General features: G+C 46.1%; 1 protein-coding gene across 4 annotated transcripts in view; it reads left to right on the top strand.

Moving 5' to 3' along the window:
• LOC135370921 (uncharacterized) overlaps nt 1-18,264 on the top strand; it is a 90,309-nt gene that overhangs the window by 35,593 nt on the left and 36,452 nt on the right. For 3 of the 4 annotated variants that reach the window (XM_064604842.1, XM_064604868.1, XM_064604861.1), the window contains exons 3-6: nt 11,829-11,897; nt 14,040-14,176; nt 15,668-15,717; nt 15,837-15,948. In XM_064604842.1, coding sequence (XP_064460912.1) covers nt 11,829-11,897; nt 14,040-14,176; nt 15,668-15,717; nt 15,837-15,948 — 368 coding nt within the window. The remainder of the gene's footprint in view (nt 1-11,828; nt 11,898-14,039; nt 14,177-15,667; nt 15,718-15,836; nt 15,949-18,264) is intronic. The other variant, XM_064604851.1, reaches the window with a different exon arrangement.

The following is an 18,264-nucleotide window of genomic DNA, read 5'->3' as shown; positions in this document are numbered from 1 at the left end:
GGGGTCACACATAAATTTTGTTAAAAGAAACGTTTGCTTCGGAGCTTTTCCGCTCTGACATATTCCTTAAATACTCTTTCTGTAAGTCCAGTGAGGTATGGGAACTGTTCTTCTGGTAGGGTTCATAAAAACTACACCTTGTCTGCACAAAACGATCACAGACAAAGGTCACAGACGCACTTTTCTCGCCAGTGTCATTTATCACGGATTCTGATGCTGGTAGCATGTCTTGATCTGTTGCAGCCAACGGACGGTCTCTGACGTGGACGGCCTCATGGAGAGTTTCTGCATGAATCCCGTTACTGAGATTCTGGATCAACTGTCGTAGAAGGCTCTTGAGAAGAATTCATTGAATAATTGAAGTATCATTGATTGCAGCACGTTGCTGTTTCATCACAGGAATTCACGACATTTGCGTGATCACTGTCAAGCGTGGAACGTGGCTCCTGATCAGGATCCCTTGTGCATAGCGCTCTGTAAAGCAGCTTTCAGACATATGTCGGCACAGTTCCCTTAGAAGTCGGCCCAGGACGCACAGTCCCCCAGGGCGTCAGTCGTGACGTTGCCCACCTCTGTGAGGCCGACAACGGTGAGCCCCAGCACCACCCCCACCAAAGCAGATGATGTAGGAATTTGTCAAAGAACGTCAGAGGACTCGCCATAAAACATGTACACTCATGCTTGCATACTCATGTTACCACAACGAAAACATATATGCGCTGACATTTGACAATAGAATAATGCATGCTATAAAAATAACGAGTACGCTAGAAATATGGTTGGTTTTGTGAAACCAATGAATAAGGGTGGCAATCTACAGATAATTTTTGGCGAAATAAATAGTTAGGTATATTACTTACAGGGGTTGACAAACGAAGTGTCGGCTACGGATTTGCTTTTGTAGGCCGGTCACCAGGAAAATGAAGCGAGAATGCCTAAGAATATACAGGAAGGTGTCACCAGCCAGAACAACCCACAAACTGCGAATAGCTTACCCGACCCGACTTTCCAAGATTTCAATCCTTATTTTCTTCATCCAAAGGCAATGTGTGCATCGAAAGCTGCACAAGGCACGGACAGTCTATGTGCACCAGCGGGGCGTGCAAATCACATCGGAACACTTTCACGCTTTGATAGCGTCTCGTTGTTGCTGCACCCTACGACAGAGTATGTCTTCCCATCTCTAAATTCAACTCTCGACATTTCATGTCCGCGTGCGAGTCATAGAACTACGAAACGCACAACGAAAGACCTACGTCGCAGCAATAAACGGAGACGCAAGTTGAAGGCGTTACATGGCGGCGCACCAACAGAACCACCTGGGGAGAACACAAATCAAAACCACCTGGGGAGAATCAAAACAGCTTCAGAAAAAGATCTATATTAGCTCTATGCTTCTAACACACGTCCTTTTTGGATTGTGATTCTACAACACCGCATCAGATATTGGAAGGATACAAGGAATGTATACGCCGGGAAACCACTCCGATCCTTGCACCAGCCTGAAGTTCGGGATTAACAATGCTGTCTAATATAGTAACATAATGAGCAGTATAATTTACAGGAAATATGGAGTCACCCTATATTTGTGCGACGACATGATTCACGCACCGCAAAGTATGACTGCGGATAATTTCTACCACCTGGCGTCCTTCATACCTATTCATTTCGAGAGTATGATACCATTCTATTTCTCGCTGATTATGAAAATGATACTGGAAATCCGACGTGAAGTACTTGCGTAGCATTTGTGCAATTTCATGACATAGCCTGCAAGAGCAGACGCCGTATGTTCAGGCTCCCTCTGGAAAGACAAAGAAACTGTCATAATGGCAACAACCAATAAAGGATCGTCCTGAAAGCGACCATCTCCAGGGCACCTAAAAAGCGAATCAGAAACTCTGTGAATCGACTCCTCGCTACGCCCTGACTCGCCCTTTCAACGTGCGTCCATGATGATGCTTTTCCGCTGGAGCTTTCCCAGGTGATGACACAGTGCCAGTTTATAAAAGTCGCTTACTTAAAGAAACTATAAAGTGAATGGCAAACTTATAGAAACTCAGTGCGTTTCTAGAAGCTCGTGACTTACACGCTTCAGATACGTAATAGCTCTGCTGTATATTGAGGATTTTTCAGCAATCCAATTTCAAAGGCTACTGCGCCAAGCAAAGCTTGCGCACTCCGCGGACTCTAAGGCTGCGTCTACTAAAGCAGCGCCGCTGCCAGCGCTGTCAGCGGATGGCAAGTTTCCGTCTACTAGGGCAGCGCGCTCGTTTCGTAGACAACCTGCTGTCGCAGCGCCGCTGCTCCCGCTGGCCAGCGCAGGCAGCAGGTCGGGAGCCGCTGAGCGCGCTGCTGCTGGCTGTGTGACGTCACGATAGCAGACGACATCGCCCGCTGCGTAGTTCGAACATGGCGTCCACATCGACTGCTGGGCTCATCACTGTCACAGTGGCTACCCGACGCCAACATGCAGCCTATACGGGTCGTGGATACATGAACTAACCTCAAACGATGTTGGTGACATTCTAAAATCGGTCTGGAAGCGGTAGGGTTTGAACCGAGATACGCTTTCGGCGAGACTAACCTGAAGGCGGCTCTCGTGCATGGCCTCGGATTCTTTGTCTGTTTGCTTTTTTGTCGTAAGGACGGAAAGCGCGCCAGTTATACACAGCTCTTCATCTGTCTCGGAGGCTTCGGAAATAAAAACATCCAGTAATCGACTGCGCGGTACCATCGGGGATCTCGTCGTCTGCTCGTTGGCCGCCATTTTCAGCAAAACCAGCGAGCTTGTCTACTAAACCAGCGCCTGCTGTCGCTAGCGCTGCCCCCTACCGGTGCTGTCGGCGCTTTTTTAGTAGACGCAGCCTTAATGCGCCAACCCTGAGACGACTAGCGCGCCATCTATTCAAAATGTAAGCAACTAGGCGAGCATCTAGGCAAGGTAGTGGCGGTAGTGCAGTGCACGTTTCATCATCGAAGGTGCGCGGTTTTTGTATTCCTGAACTCAAGAACGTATTCCAGACATTTGTATAAATCGCAGGGAAGCGAGGTTTTACAGACAGTAGCGAAACAGCGTGCAGACGACACAGAGACGTTGAGAGAGAGAAATGTCAACAGAATGTGCATATCGCACAGCTATTTCTCATAGGCATGGTACAGGTGTAACGTTAATTAGTAAACCCTCTCGAATGCATTACGTATCTTCGCTAAGCTGTAGCCGGCTCCAACTTTGTCCTCGGCGAACGTTGAAAGTCGCCACCATTCAGTTTCTAGACATGTTCAAAATTAATGAATGAGAAAAGTATGAAGAACTCAGGAGTGATGGCTTGTGTCCGTGGGGTCGCACAGCCAAGTTCTACATTATATCTTGTAACATTGTGGTTATATTTGACTTTACACTTCCTTTAATATCATTTCTGCACACATTTCTTGAGGCGAATGAGCCCTTAACGAGCGATAGAAATCTCCTGCACACTGAGCTGGAAGCAACGTGTCCTTCCCCCCATCTTCTGCCGTCCTTTGCTGGGACCGAATCTGCAATTTTCAGTCTGAGCAGGCGAGCAACTCTACCAACTGAGTTATCGTGGCCGCAGAAGTCCAAGGAAGGCTGCAGTTGCACATGTCACGGCTAAGACAGAAAAAGTTGTCTGGACAATGCAGTGTCTTCTTTGCCATTTTGCATTGTGGATCGGAACCGGAGCTGAACCCGAAACGAAAATCGCGAAAAACAGTTAGATTTCACTGAACCAGAACTGATCCGACCAGAAATCATATTCTTCCGCTGAACCATAGTGGAACTGAACCGAAATAAATCTTAAGCGGTACACGGTTCTCGAAACGGTTTAGATGGGATGCTTTTTTTAGCAAGGCAATCCCAGAGTGTTTCTCTTACACCTAGGACAACTAAGACAACAAACGATTGGGGTAATTGAAGCATGAATCCAGTGGATGAAACAGCCCCAGACACCACGAAATGTAAACACAGCGGTTGCGTTGACTGCGTCTCTCTTTTGTCATGTGTTTTAATGCTGTATCAGCCACTGGTTTCACTTTCAAACCATGTAGCAGAGGTTTAACGGTTCCACAACGATTTCAAAATCTTATTTCGAGAAACATCAAACTTATTCATTCGGCAAATTCACGCGCAGGAACCAACGGGATTTCAACGTGCCAATGCTTTCTTTTGAGCACACCAAGTTTCCTGGAGCTGCTAGAGATGGAAGTTTATCATGTTTTGGCTCGTTTGGTGTCCTTGTATGAACCTCTTGTCCTTTCATCAAATGAGATATGAATCCAGAACATTCTGAATTCCAATCATGCATAACGGCGAGAACCACTCAGTAAAATTTCGTGTCTTTAATCGGACCTCGCACATCCGCATTTATTTGTCAGCGCATATTGCCACGTTGTTGTCGCATATCTAATGTTTCGGCCAATCGTGAAATTCGCTTCTGAGCTCTCTTCCAACGAGAACGCCATTCCGCCACGTATCACAAATAAGCAACCAAGCCAAGGCGGCTATTACTTGTCGAGGAAATTACAGCAGAGGTGCGTATTACAACATCGAACTTTGAAACTTTAATCATATGCTCAGGGGTTAAAAGTTCGGTGTTCCGCGTCTGTTTCTGTGTTGCTTTCGTCGACTTTGCTGATGAATATTACTAGTACATTCCTACCAAATTGCTGAGCAAACCCTACACGGCCGATTTGTAATATTGGTGAATTTAATGCCACCATAAACGGATCGGTTCAGTCGCAGGCTTGATCTACAGAGTGAATTCAAGCAAAGATTCTTGGAGGGCAGGACATTTGAAACGCATATTTCTGGCTCGCCCTTTTCCGCAGTTCTTGGCAGTGTTCCTTATGACTATAACATATGGAACTGATTGACTTGCTCTGCGATGCACCGATAAGAACAAGCTCGCTGAAGTTGGTGCGGTTTCATTTTATTCTTACGCTGGAAGAAAGTATCTGAAGACACGTATGCTGCCGCGGACAAGTCTGTTCACGTTCGGTACAATATACGTCTAACAAAAATAATTTGTGGCTACATACGTGGCTCAACATACGGATGCGAACAGGCTTTTTCTCTGATGAGCCTGAATAAGTGAAATGTTACGCTCATAACTAACAAACGAACAGGCAATCACTCTCACGCGATGTTGAGGCAATAGTTAAAAACAAGAGGTGCCGAGTTTCCTCATGACAGAGCAAATAAAAATGATTGCTGACCCTGTGATTGAGCAGCAGTAAGTAACCGAAATACATACATTATATGCTGTCTCAATCTGTGTGCTGTGTCATCTATATCAGAAACCGAGTACCCTGTAGCCGTGGTATGCGGCCCGCGTAGTTCCTCCATGGCTCAATGCGGCCCTCGTACACGAATGAGTTCGGTACCCCTGTATTACACTGTGCACTTTCACTATGGCCCTGTACATTTTAGCTGAGGGTATCTACTATCTGAACGCGCTGATAGTTTTGACGCTATGCTACGCTTGTCAGCCAGATTTCTTGTTGCAGATTTTTGAAGTGACCGGACTACGTGGGTAGTACCTGTTTATTGCACGGAGGCCAGGACCCGAATGCCAGCTGCCTAGCAGCTGCTCACGACACTCGCCCGTCTTCATTCTCAACATCGCTGCCGGAACTGCAGCGCCACTACAATCTTCCTCCTTTAAGAATATTCGTAGCGCTCCGGTTTACAACGCGTGCGCGTTGGATATCAAGTTCCGAAAGTCCTTAGATGATGATGATTCGGAGTTTGGTGGCACAGCGACAACTGGGATCGAAAGTCCTTAGAGGAGCAGCAGAGTTTTCTAGAGGAACTGCAGAGTCTGCTGTCGCTGGAACAGGGCAGTGTTCGCTCTCGCCTTCAGTTTCAGTCGTCTCAGGAAACGGGAGAAGGAAGCCTCCAGAAGCGTTGTTTCCTGCAGACTGCAATGGAGCTCTGCCGTCTTGTAGAATATGCGGAAGCCAGTAGCAGCCAGAAGTAGTCGTAGACTCTCGTCGTTTTAAATGATCCTTGCGTACCCTGTGTTCTTTGCCGAACTCGTCTTTCGCAACATAGATTGTGGAGCCCTACTTGTTGAAGATTGTCCCAATTTTCCAATGGCCTTTTTTGATTGGGTCGACCATCCACACTTTCTGGCCGATTACGAAGCCGCGATCGCCGGTTCGGACGTCGTGGTCCCCTTCTGTCTAGCACAGGATTTCCTAGATGACTGAGACGCTGAAGTCCTGAGCCTTGTCCGGACACAGCAAATCCAGTACCGATCGGTAGTGTCTGAGATCTAGAGTTCACATGGTGGACGACCTGTCATTGAATGAGGAGTAACGCGATACTTGAAGACGAATTCGCGTAGTCGATCCCGTTCTCCTCCCTACGACGTAGAACGACGAACGGCTGTCTTGAATGTTCGTACAAAGTTTTCCGCGAGGCCATTCGATTTAGGGTGGTATGGAGGAGCGAAGACTTGACGGATCCTATTTGCTCGTAGATAGTTCTCGAGAACCTCGCTGGTAAACGAGGGTTCGTTATCGGCAACAAGGACGTCAGGAAACCCGTTATTGGCAAATACGTTAGCAAATGCGTCCACTGTCTTGCTGGCGGTGGTCTTGGACATGCATTTAACGTCAGGCCATTTGCTGAATGCGTCGATGACGATTAGGTAATGGACCCTTTGCAGTGCAGCAAAATCCGCGTGAAGCCGGACCCAATGTGTGCCTGGAGGTTCCCATTGGTGTAAAGGTACCGGTACTTCTTGAGCTGAAACTGCTGCACACGAGTCGCAGTGCTTCACCTTAATCTCGATAGCCTTGTCCAACCCAGGCCACCAGACGTAAGAACGTGCCAACGTCTTCATCTTAGACTGTCCAACGTGACAGCCATGGAGGACGTCTAGCATCGCTTCTCTGAATGTAGGGGGATGAACAGTACGCAAGCCCCATAGGACACAACCCTTGTGCACTACTAGTTCTGTCTGTCGCTGATAGTAACAACTCAGCAGCAACACTCGGCCGGCCAACCGTTCTCGATGTAGTCTACCACCATGGAGAGGGACCAATAGCTGGCAGTAGCTTTTGCGATGTCTTCAGCGGTTATTGGAAGGATAGACATGCTCTCATCTTGGATGGCATCGACTTCTTCAGAATGAACGCTGAAGATTTCCTGGTGTCCTGACCAATCGAATTCTGCATCCGGGCCTTCCGGAAGACGAGATAGACCATCTGCATTAGCAATGTCTTTCGTTCCTTTGAATTCGATGTCGTAGGTGTAGCTCATAAAAATAAGTGCCAAGCGCCTTAGACGACTCGCTGTTGAGACAGGCATTCCTTTTCTTGACCCAAAAATGGTGGTCAAGGGCTTATGATCGGTGTAGAGGACAAATCTCCTTCGCCGTAGGTATTGATGAAATTTTCTCACACCAAAGATGATGGTGCCTCTCGCTCTATCTGAGCGTACTTCGTCTCTGCTGACGTGAGTGTCTTTGATGCGTGAGCTACCGGTCTGTCTTTGCAATTGATACGGTGATAGATGACTGCGCCGAGTCCTTTGGAAGCACCATCAACTGCTAAGAAGATGGGCTTCTCCGGGTCGTAGTCAGTGAGGACCTCCGCGGATGTCAACATCCTCTTCACCGTCTCGAAAGCTTCTACGCTTGCGGATGACCACTTCCACGCCATACCTTTCTTCAGCAAGACATTCATCGATGCGCAAACATCCGACAAGCTCTTCAAATACTTGCCATAATGTTGGACCATTCCCAGAAATGAACGCAGCTCGGACACTTGAGTGGGTGGAGGCATATTAAGAATTGCTGAAATCTTCTTAGGTTATGGTCTAAAACCCTCATGCATCCACAACATGGCCTAAGTACTCCACCTGCGGCTGGAGGGACGCACACTTCTCTTTCTTCGAAGTGAAGCCGAATACACGTAGTCGAGTAAAGACCTTGTTCAAGTTTGTGAGGTGCTCTGTGTCATTTCTTCCGGTCATGATAATGTCGTCAAGATAGCAAGCCACCGATGACAGTCCAGCAATGACCTGTTCCATCGTGCGTTGAAAAACAGCTGGTGCTGAGGCGATACCGAAAGGCATCCTGTTGAACTGAAACAGTCCTTTGTGTGTGTTGATGACGAGCATCTTCTTGGCCTATTCATCAAGTTCCATTTGTAGATAAGCCTCAGACAGATCTAGCTTCGTAAACTTCTGACCAACGTTGAGGACTGCCAGTAGCTCTTCTGGTCGTGGCAGTGGATACTGTGTAATCGCCAGTTGCGGGTTGACGGTAACGCTGAAGTCGCCACATGCCCTTATGGCTCCATTTGGCTTCGGCACTACAACGATAGGCGTCGCTCATTCTGAGACCTCAACTGGTTGCAGTGCTCCATTGTCCACTTGCCTTTGCATATCCTTCTCAACGGCTTGCCTTGTAGCGAACGGAATGGGGCGAGGCTTGTAAAATTTCGGTTGTGCGCCTTCCTTGAAGTGCAGGCGAACCAAACATTTCGTACACCTTCTTAATTCTGGACGAAACAAATCTTGGTACTTCACTAGGATCTCGGTCAGATACGGTTCCTCACTTTCAACAGAGAGCGAATTCATGTCGACGCGAAGCGCTCCAATCCAGTCCCTCCCTAGAAACTTCGTGTGTTCCGTTCTAGTGAACAGAACTTCAAGCTTCTCGCTGCGTTCTCCCAAGCATACCTGAAGATGTGTCTGTCCGCGCAGTCCAATGCCGACCTTGTTGAAGCAACAGAGTTGGTATCTTGGAGGACGTATCTTAGGGCTTCCCAGTTTGAGAAAAGTCCGCTCATCAAGCAGGGTTGCGCGAGATCCGGTGTCAACTTGAAGTAGCACATCTTCTCCTTGGATCCGGCAAGTCACAAACTGTCCATCTTGTTCTTCTTCTTCTTCTCCCCAGGAAGATGGCCGCGATCCGCAAGGGAGATTGGCCACAGCTAATTCAGTATGAGATGAGTGAGTGTTCTTCTGCTATGTAAACATCAGTCACGAGCTTGACCTTACGAGAGCGCCTTCTTCTTCTCGGCCTGATGCCTGATCGGCCTGATGACGTCGCTGAGGAGTTTCCGCTGCGCCACATCTTCGTAATGTGGCCCTACTTCCCGCAAGAACGGCAGTCTTCGGATCGGAAACGGCAGTCGTCTGCACTGTGGTTGGTGTTTCCACATCGAAAGCACCGAATGTTTCCGTCAGGCCTCAGTAAGTGCACCGCGTTCTTTGAGCACAGCTGCTGTGATTCAGTCGCCGCTGCCAAACAAGTTTCCGCCAACCGGAGTGCAGTATCCAAGGTAAGGTCCTTTTCAAGCACAAGCCATGTCTGGAGTCGTTCGTCTCGCAGTCCAACGATGGACGCGGTTAGCAACGAGCAGGTCCGAAGATCCGTCTCTGCTTCGTACTCGCAGCGACCAAAATAGCAGACAGACGTTCCCCCATGTAGTCCCTCACCCTTTCTTCCTCGTCTTGACGGGTAGAGAACAACTTAAGCGTCTCAAATTTGAATTTCTTCGGCGTATAGTGCTCTGAGATCCGCTTGAGAAGCTCGCTGAAGGGGACCTGGGCAACGTTGCGTGGCTGCAATGAATGAATGAAGTCGCTTGAAGACTTCTGGACTCAATGATGATATAATTAGGCTGATCTTGTCTCGGTCGTCAGAAATCCTGGCCACACGCAAGGCAGCTTCGAACCTCACATGATAGAGGTTCCATTCCTCTTTGGCTGGATCAAAGGTTCCTGGACTCCGAAAATGACGTATTCTCTCCTCAGGCCTCGCTGCAGCTGGTGAAGGAGGCGTCTCCGGAAGAGACATCGCTGTAACAGCTCGTCGCCAATTGAAGTGACCGGACTATGTGGGTAGTACCAGGGCTGGGCAAGATACTTCAAAAAAGTATCTTCGATGCGGATACTCGATACCCTCAAAAATTGTATTTCCGATACCGATACAAGATACAGAACCGAAATTGATTTTTGATACAGGTACTCGGTACTGTATCGTCGATACTTCGATACATAACTGAAATCTTTAATATAATTCAGCTGGTGTTATGATTAGAGAAGTTTATATTACTGAAATCACAATATAATAAAGCTGGTAATATGATTAGGGAAGTAAAAACATTTATTCGTTATTTCTAGAGCCTTTAGTGTATTTTTAAAGCGCACTTTTTCTGACAGGGCTTCAACGTATCCGACTGCACGGATTTAATGAAGCTGCACTGTCTAAGCAGCTAGTCTTGTTAGAACTTTAGACTGAAGCCATGGGTACGTTGAAACGATCGCATCAATAAGCAGCATAGCAAAAAACAATTCTTTAAGACAATGTTCTTCGTGCGTACCGGTCTGTGAGCACTTGACTATACATACGAATAAACCTGAAACTTTTTTTCTGCTGCTTTTATCGTTTGGTACTGCAGTACAGTGCTTCTTGCTTCTGACTTTGCTTTCTTGCTTTTTGACTTTGCTTCTGACTTGACTTTCTTAGTTGGCCGTTGTGAGTTGTGAGCTGTAGAACGGGTTACAGTGCTCAAGCTAAGCCGGCGGTTATTCTTTCCGCATGGCAGACGCGGAATCCACACTTCAAGTCAAGTGGACGTGCTCTTGCGCACTGAGGAGGGGGACATCGGGCAGCGCAGTTCCAGAAGCCGTGAGGTTGGTCCTGTGTAAGGCGTTTTCGGCGCGCACGCCGTAGAAAGAGACGGAAGAGATTCTTCTGGAACCAACTAGAAGCCGCGCGCGCCCACGAGCGCGTCCCAGGGCAGGGCCCAGGGCCTCCTCTCCGGGCGACCTTGACGATGGAGCGCGCGCGCGGACGTAACCTTCGAACGAATTTATGGTCGACATGTCTACGCCGCTGCGGCCTGGCTTGTACTACCGCCTGAGCGAACGCCGCCGACCAACACAGCCACAACAGCCTCAATATTTGCGTCTTTTTTTAGTATCGAGTATCGTTAAAATACACGATACACTAAAAATGTATTTTCGATACCAATACTCCGATACTCTCATTTTTGGCACGCGATACCTAATACCGATACACAAAATGTATCGAAAGATTGTATCGAAGATACATGTATCTGCGGTACTGCCCACCACTGGGTAGTACCTGTTTATTGCACGGAGGCCAGCACCCGAATGCCAGCTGCCTAGCAGCTGCTCACGAGACTCGACCGTCTTCATTCTCAACATCGCTGCCGGTGGAACTGCAGCGCCACTACAATTTTTTTTAAATTCCGTGTTAGCGCCGCGAAGCAAGGGACGTGGATAGATGGAGAGAGGACAGAAGAAAGGAGCGGCAGATAGGGGATTAGTATGCGTCCTGTTCTGACCACAGGGCGAACTGACTGACGTTCGTCTGGAAAATTTGCCGCAAAGCCCAGAGACCCCGGTGACAGGACAGCCGGTGCCGGGATTCAAACCCGCATGACTTCGCAGTCTCGGCGTGAAAAGCGACCATTCTAACGACTATGTCACGGGCTGCTACTATGCAATCACACTCCAGTGAGAGAGAGTTATATTTTGTGCACTTATTATGGTCATGTTTGAATTGTAAGATCAGCATATTAAAATTTTTCGCATCGCTGAACCGGTTCGAACCTCTATTCTTTCTCCAGAACATGTACCGAACCGGTTCGCTACGACCCTCAAAAATAACGTTTTTGTAACTGTTTTCCATAGCCGCCATGGCATGGTCGATTATGAACGAAGTTAATGCTGATTCCGAGACTCTACAGTCCTTACTGACTTGTTATGTATCTATTCTAGAGGAAGTACATTTGAATGTAAAATTCATTTAAACTTTCAGGTCAACCTCCAATATCAAAATATGCAGAATCCTAGAATCAAGTTCGAATTCGTCATGTTTCACGGTCAGGTAAGAATCCGTGCACCAATGAGGCAGGTACGCTTGCGGCTTTATCAAATGTTTCAACATTTTTAGATTCCTGCTTATGCTTGAGTTTCGGGGTTCTCTTGTATTGTTATCTGGCATGTTCGGAGTTCGGTTTTGGAATTCATTATTCTCCGATAATTCTGAGTTTTTCACCGTTTATCCTTGACAATTGAGTCAACATCTGAAAGCTGCGAGAAAAATCGGCGATGGTGAAACGACACGATAAATAAGAGAGAGAGAGACACGTTGCCTTCAGCCATGGCTATGACTCTGTAGAGAACAGACGGTCCATGACGAATTCTACTGAAGAGACCAGGAGCGCCTCCGCACGCTTTGCACACACAGAAGTCGCAGAACTGCAACTGTGCCATTCCACGCCAAATGATGCAGAGGTGCCGCTCCCCCTCCCCCTCCCAGGAATGTTATGTTAATTATTTTGTGACCTTATGACTCGGAATGCAACAACACAATGGTATTTTCTAAGATGCAGTGCTTTGCGAAAACCTATGTCGCTTTGAGCAGACATGATGGCCACATGAGGCACGGAGCGTCTTATTTGATAGGGGAAGTTTATTTTACGGTATTTGAACTTTCACCATCGCACTCGAAGGGCTCGACGCTTCCGGCATACATGAAATTCGCAAGGTGTGTGCAAGTTTGCGATTTTTTTTGCAATACGAAATTCTTGAATTTCTTCCTCGATTTTTTTTTTTTTTTGCAAATAGCCCCAGTATTGTACCCTAACCACAAGAAATCCAGTCACGCGGGAGAAATGTAAGCCGCACTAAAAAAGTGAAGTTGTGAAAATTCGACAAAATGCACATTTTTGACCGAAAAATTATGTATGACGAGGTCAGGATAGAAGAGTGATCAATGTGTCATTCGATGCACCGTCTTCCTAGCAAGACGTAGCAAAAAAATCTCAGACGTACTTTTGGTTAAACTCAAATAATATATATATATATATATATATATATATATATTGAATTTAAGTCAACTTCGCAAACGTATACGCGCACTGCAGCGCACCGTAGCGAAGGAACAGCTGAGCGGGTCGCTCTCAAAATACTAGACAGAAAGAAAGCACTACGCAGTCGCATTATTGGAGAACAAATAACAATTGCGAACACGTGTTTCCCTCCTTCAACGGTTGTGCAGTAAGCGCTGATCAATCTGGCCATCTTGTGCACCGACGAAACTCTTGGCCAGCTCGCGGTGCTAGTGGGAGATAAATAAACACATGGAGAGTAGCGTTTATTCCAGCTTTATGGTAGAATATGGTTGCTTTTGCCCCTGGTGGTATCCGCCAGTCGAGTCGTTGACATGAGGAGGGCAATCACGACATGAACACTCATCAAGTACTACCTGCACAGAGTACAAGCGGTGAATGATTTCACTCAGTAAGTTCCTGGGGTGTGCCATTCTTTCTTTCATCTTTTGTGTTTGTGTGTGTTTGCGTGTCAAGTCATTCCTGCATTGGTTATTATTGCAGTATTCCTACACAGATTAGCACCTTTTCGCTGTGCACTCCTCTTGCACGTATATAAATGTTACTTAGTAGCTGTGATATACGATTTTTTTCGCATGGTGCGCCAAGAGTGGAAATGTACGCACAAGAGAAAAAAAAATTGTCTGTCATGGGTGCTGCCACTTTCAATATCAGAGAAGCTATTTCCGGCCATTTCTCATGTGCGCACAACTATGATACTGTGTTATCCAGGTCGGGTCTACATTTACTTCATTATAGTCTTGTGCACAGGCAATAGTTATTTTGTACTTTTATGGAATAGCAAGCCGGCGTGCTGCATGGCTGACCTTTCCCCTTTTATCTTTCCTTTTCCTTTTTTTTTTTTTGTGCCAATAAATCCCCCCGTCAACTGTAGACGTTTTTAACGTAGTGGCACACATATTTTACTTTAGGGACTTACTTTCAATGCAGTTAAAAACGTGTCCCTAAAAACTTCATCAAGAGATGCGCGTGGCGCTCTATCACAGTTTGCCGTAAAAGAGATTGCACGGGGCACGCGAGATTCCTGAAGGATGATTTTGAAAGCATTATTCTGTACTTAGCAGTAAAAAAATTCAAGCCTGTGAACGCCCATTTTGGATTCTCTGCTTTTACAGAACGTCCCGTTTACAAAGGATGCTCTCGTAGTGGAGGAAGGTGAAGTGAACGCTGGCAAAAGCCTTCATTCCCTCTACAACTTCACACGTACAAAAGCGCAGTTCATTCCATCAGACATCGTGTTCGTCTTTTCGGGGTGAGAGCATATCTTCCATTATCTCTTATCTTATTACCTTCCCAAATTACTATACATGGAAGGCATTTTTAAAGCAGCCGTACATTATGCCTCCCCATGACCACGCCTCTTGTACTTCAACCATCCACAGGGACTGCAACGTCAGTCGGAGAACGACCCAGTGGACACCACATATCCCAGAGAGAGACATCCCAGAAAAATCGCAAACGTCGCAGACGTATCTCTTACGTCACACGAATGTTGCAGGGATGCACACAATTGGACGTTATGTACACTCATAGCTTGTACATCCCTGCGACATCCCCTGGACATGGAGCACACGATATGTCTCAATAAGAAGAATTACTCAATTTTAAGAAAATAAGTTCAATAAATCTGGTTCCGTTGATTTTTTGAAAGATTCTGTATAGGTATACGTGGCATATGTAATGAGAGTGGTATATGTAAGTAATGCAAATATGTAATGGTTTACAAGTGCAACAGTAGGTTTGAGTCTCGAATATTCGTCCTAACTATTCGTGAAATAATCGCAAACCAAAAATTTAACTTGTAAAGAGCATGAAACATGAGAAATAAGTAAGGACCTTAGATATCTCTATCATTCGCGTGCTTGTGTATGTACAAAATACTCACGTAAGAGCTTCAAGCAATCGGGGAAAGCTATGGCCATTACAGCTGCATCCAGCCGATTATCACATTATACACGATAGCTTGAATTGAAACACGGTATATGATAGGCAGAGACGTCAGAAATGTTAAGGAATTAATTAGGCGTCGTTGCAGACTTAAGTAATTGCAACGAAGCATTCTCGTCACTGTTACAGATGTTTCACGCCCTACTACACTTAATCAGCGATCCTCAAATAATGTATTTCAGTATATGGTTCAATCGGTGTGCCATAGGAACTGGTATGCACGGCTAACTATGCGTGCCAATGACTGCATGACGCACTGGTTTAGATCTTCTGCTGGGAGGGGACCGTCGTCGTTTTTAGGGCCAGGGCAGTATTATTTTTTGTCACGGGATGTGGTCAAGCAAGCCTCTGAAGAAAGAAGCTAGTAGGTAGTGGAGCCCGAAAAAAACTTTCGGTTTTCATTCCTGTGTTGTCTGTTCTTCCGAACCGATCGTTACAATTTCAATTTCAATGACGATGCATCCGATCGATTGATGCACTAGTCTACCGCAGCGCTTTTGGTAGTTTGATGAAAATATAATAGTCATCCTCGCAGTGTGGGACAAAGTTCTAACCAATGCCAACTTCATCTGCCAATCTAGCGTTTTCCTCGGTCGACCATGCGCTATACTAACGTTAATAAATCGCGAGTCGGTCTTCGAAATGCAGAGCTTGTGCAAAATACGCCTTTTATAACTAGATAACCCTTCCTTCTGACCTCGATACGCCGCCGCTTGACGGCACTTGAAGAGTGTGAATCTCATGGTTAAAACTTCCTTGTCAGCTTTAAAAACATGTCACTCTCTTCATATCGCAGGCGGAAAGTATTCACAACTGAAGGGAAACAGAAGAGCTATAGTCCACAAGGTACGAAATATGAAAGTATTACGTATTCTGCTGCTATTGATATAACGACATGAGATGTTACGAATCAGCACATGGTGCTTATACACATTAAAAACATGCACTTTCTTTTCTCATTCAAGGTCTCACATGGGAGAAAGGAATATGCAACGCCAGCAAAAAGTTTGTTATTGTTAGCGATATAGGCAAGCGTTTCAGTGCCTTGCCAAATGCAGCGTTCCAGCTTGCTCGCCTGTGAGTAAACCACATACGCTCTAGTTAAAATGCTTCAGAAAACCAGAAGCACATAACAAGCTCTTAGCTAACCCTCATTCGAAACACAACCGTTCCGTCTCCTCATCTGTTGAGTGTCAGGGACGTGCACTTTTTGTGACACCTTGCATTGTTAACAATGGCAACAAAAAGCTTATGGTTCGCTCTCGTCTCACATCGGAAATCACCGCCGATCAGAGCGTAACAATAAGAGAGCGCCAACATGTGCAAACTGTAGATCCGGCCACCCTGCATCGTCTTCTTTATGTTCAGTGAAGACCGCCACAAAAAGACGCCAAGCTTCCATCTCACGCTCCCAGGGTGGTAGTGCCACCTTCACGTATGGTACAAATGAACACGACTTTCCCGCACTCCCACCTCGGCCTGCACAAGCCGAACGAAGGTTGCAGAACACCATCGCGGCGAAGTCCATCAGAAGCAGCCATCAAACACCCCCTGGTCCATCTAGGCGGATTAAACGCATTTACGCCGGTGTGACAGTACCAGCAGGCATGACAAGACAGTTACCACCATCAACCATCGAAGCTGTGCCTCCTGTGACACTTTTCTCTGCGGTGCTCGCGACAGTCAAGGCAATTTTCTCTGCATTTCCTGGAGCGTCGCAGCTGCCCGAGGTTCAAGCGCTTCTGGCATTGGAGGCATTATATTTACCTCAGCATGATGGAATTGTATAGAAAGGCTATAGCGATGCAGTTGAATCCTCGCAATCTACGTAACAAGCTCCTTGGTTTTAAATCTCATCGACAACAACACAACTTCCTTTTCATAGCTGTATGCAAACTTGGCATGGGTGCGGCACACCGCGTTAATGGATATACAATCTATCGATCTCATCAATCCTTTGAGATCAGAACAGCGTTATACGTTTGTAATGACCTCGTTACTGCACCGAAAGGATCACTTTCTCATCGCTCTTATGCATGCGGCCATCGAGTGTAACGCTACTATTGTTCGGATGGCATTGCTGGAAAACACAGCTGCTGAATCACATTCTTTCTACCTATGGAGCAGATGATCTGCAGTTCTCGCTGTCGGACAACATCAGGGAAAGGCAAAACATTTAGCGTACGGCAGCTGAAGAAACACGGCTATTAAAAAAGTTATATACCGCAAATATATTTGCTTCAGCTTAAACAAACGATTGATATATGTTTCATACGTGCTGGCCCAAGAAGAGACACAGTGAATTAATGACACTACCGAGGAGGCTGTCCCAGTCTGTCCAGTTTAACGATGGGATAAAACGGTAGTCTGTTCAACCATGTGCACTGTTCCGACATTTGGAACGAATGCATAGTGCTAAACAGGATACCTAATTAACAAATGGTGCTGTGACCGGGCTTATGAAGGGGGTGAATGCAGATTATTTGTGTGTCCACAAAGAAAGGTATAGCTTGTTCCCTGACTTTTTTTTTCTCTGAAGCATGAAACCAGGGTTGGCTACCGGAAACGAGAAACAGTAATTACCGAAATTCAACAGGGAACCAAAATGAAAACGAAAACAAAATTGTTTTAGTTTCCACTACCAGAAACCGAAACGGAAACGAAATTCAAAAGTGGTAACGTTAACGGACACCAAATTCGCAGGACGCTTCAGTGTTTTCGCGGTAATATGAAAATTATATATATATATCCGCACTATTCTTCCAGTCATCATTCATTCATTCATTCATTCGTTTATTTTCGAGACTTTCTTTCGTGTTGACCCCACTACGCAGCAAGATGGCCGCGAAAGTCCTGGATGACGTGTTATTTTTGCGCACGAGCGAACACTTTTGAAACTTAAAGGCATGTATATCCGCAACATAGAGAGGCATCTACTTGCGGTGTATAAGATTCGTGACGAACTTTGCATTAAGGTTTTAGTGTTTTTGTTTGGTGTAGCTTTCCTCTTGCATCCATTATGTAACTAGAACATCTGACATGAAAAAGCCAAAACCAGACAGTACGAGTTCCGGATCAGAAACAGAAACCAGTACCGGAATTACCGCGGAAACGGAATTAGAAACCACTACCGAAAATCCTCCAGAAACGGAAACAGAAACGCAAACGAAAAGCCGAGTTTTTCAGTAACCGGAAACGGAACCAGAAACAATAATATTTTCGGTAACCAACCCTGCATTGAACATATAATGAGAGAAAGGAAGAAAGTTATGACGGCTCATGCGAATGACATAATTGCGAATGACATCAAATGCACCAGTAATATTCGATACATGCAGTCTTAATTATGGTAATGATCGGAATAACTCAACCAATCGAATATGTACGAAATGA

This window comes from Ornithodoros turicata, chromosome 1 (genome assembly GCF_037126465.1).
Source record: "Ornithodoros turicata isolate Travis chromosome 1, ASM3712646v1, whole genome shotgun sequence".
NCBI lineage: Eukaryota > Metazoa > Arthropoda > Arachnida > Ixodida > Argasidae > Ornithodoros > Ornithodoros turicata.
This window is presented reverse-complemented; position numbering and strand designations above follow the sequence as displayed.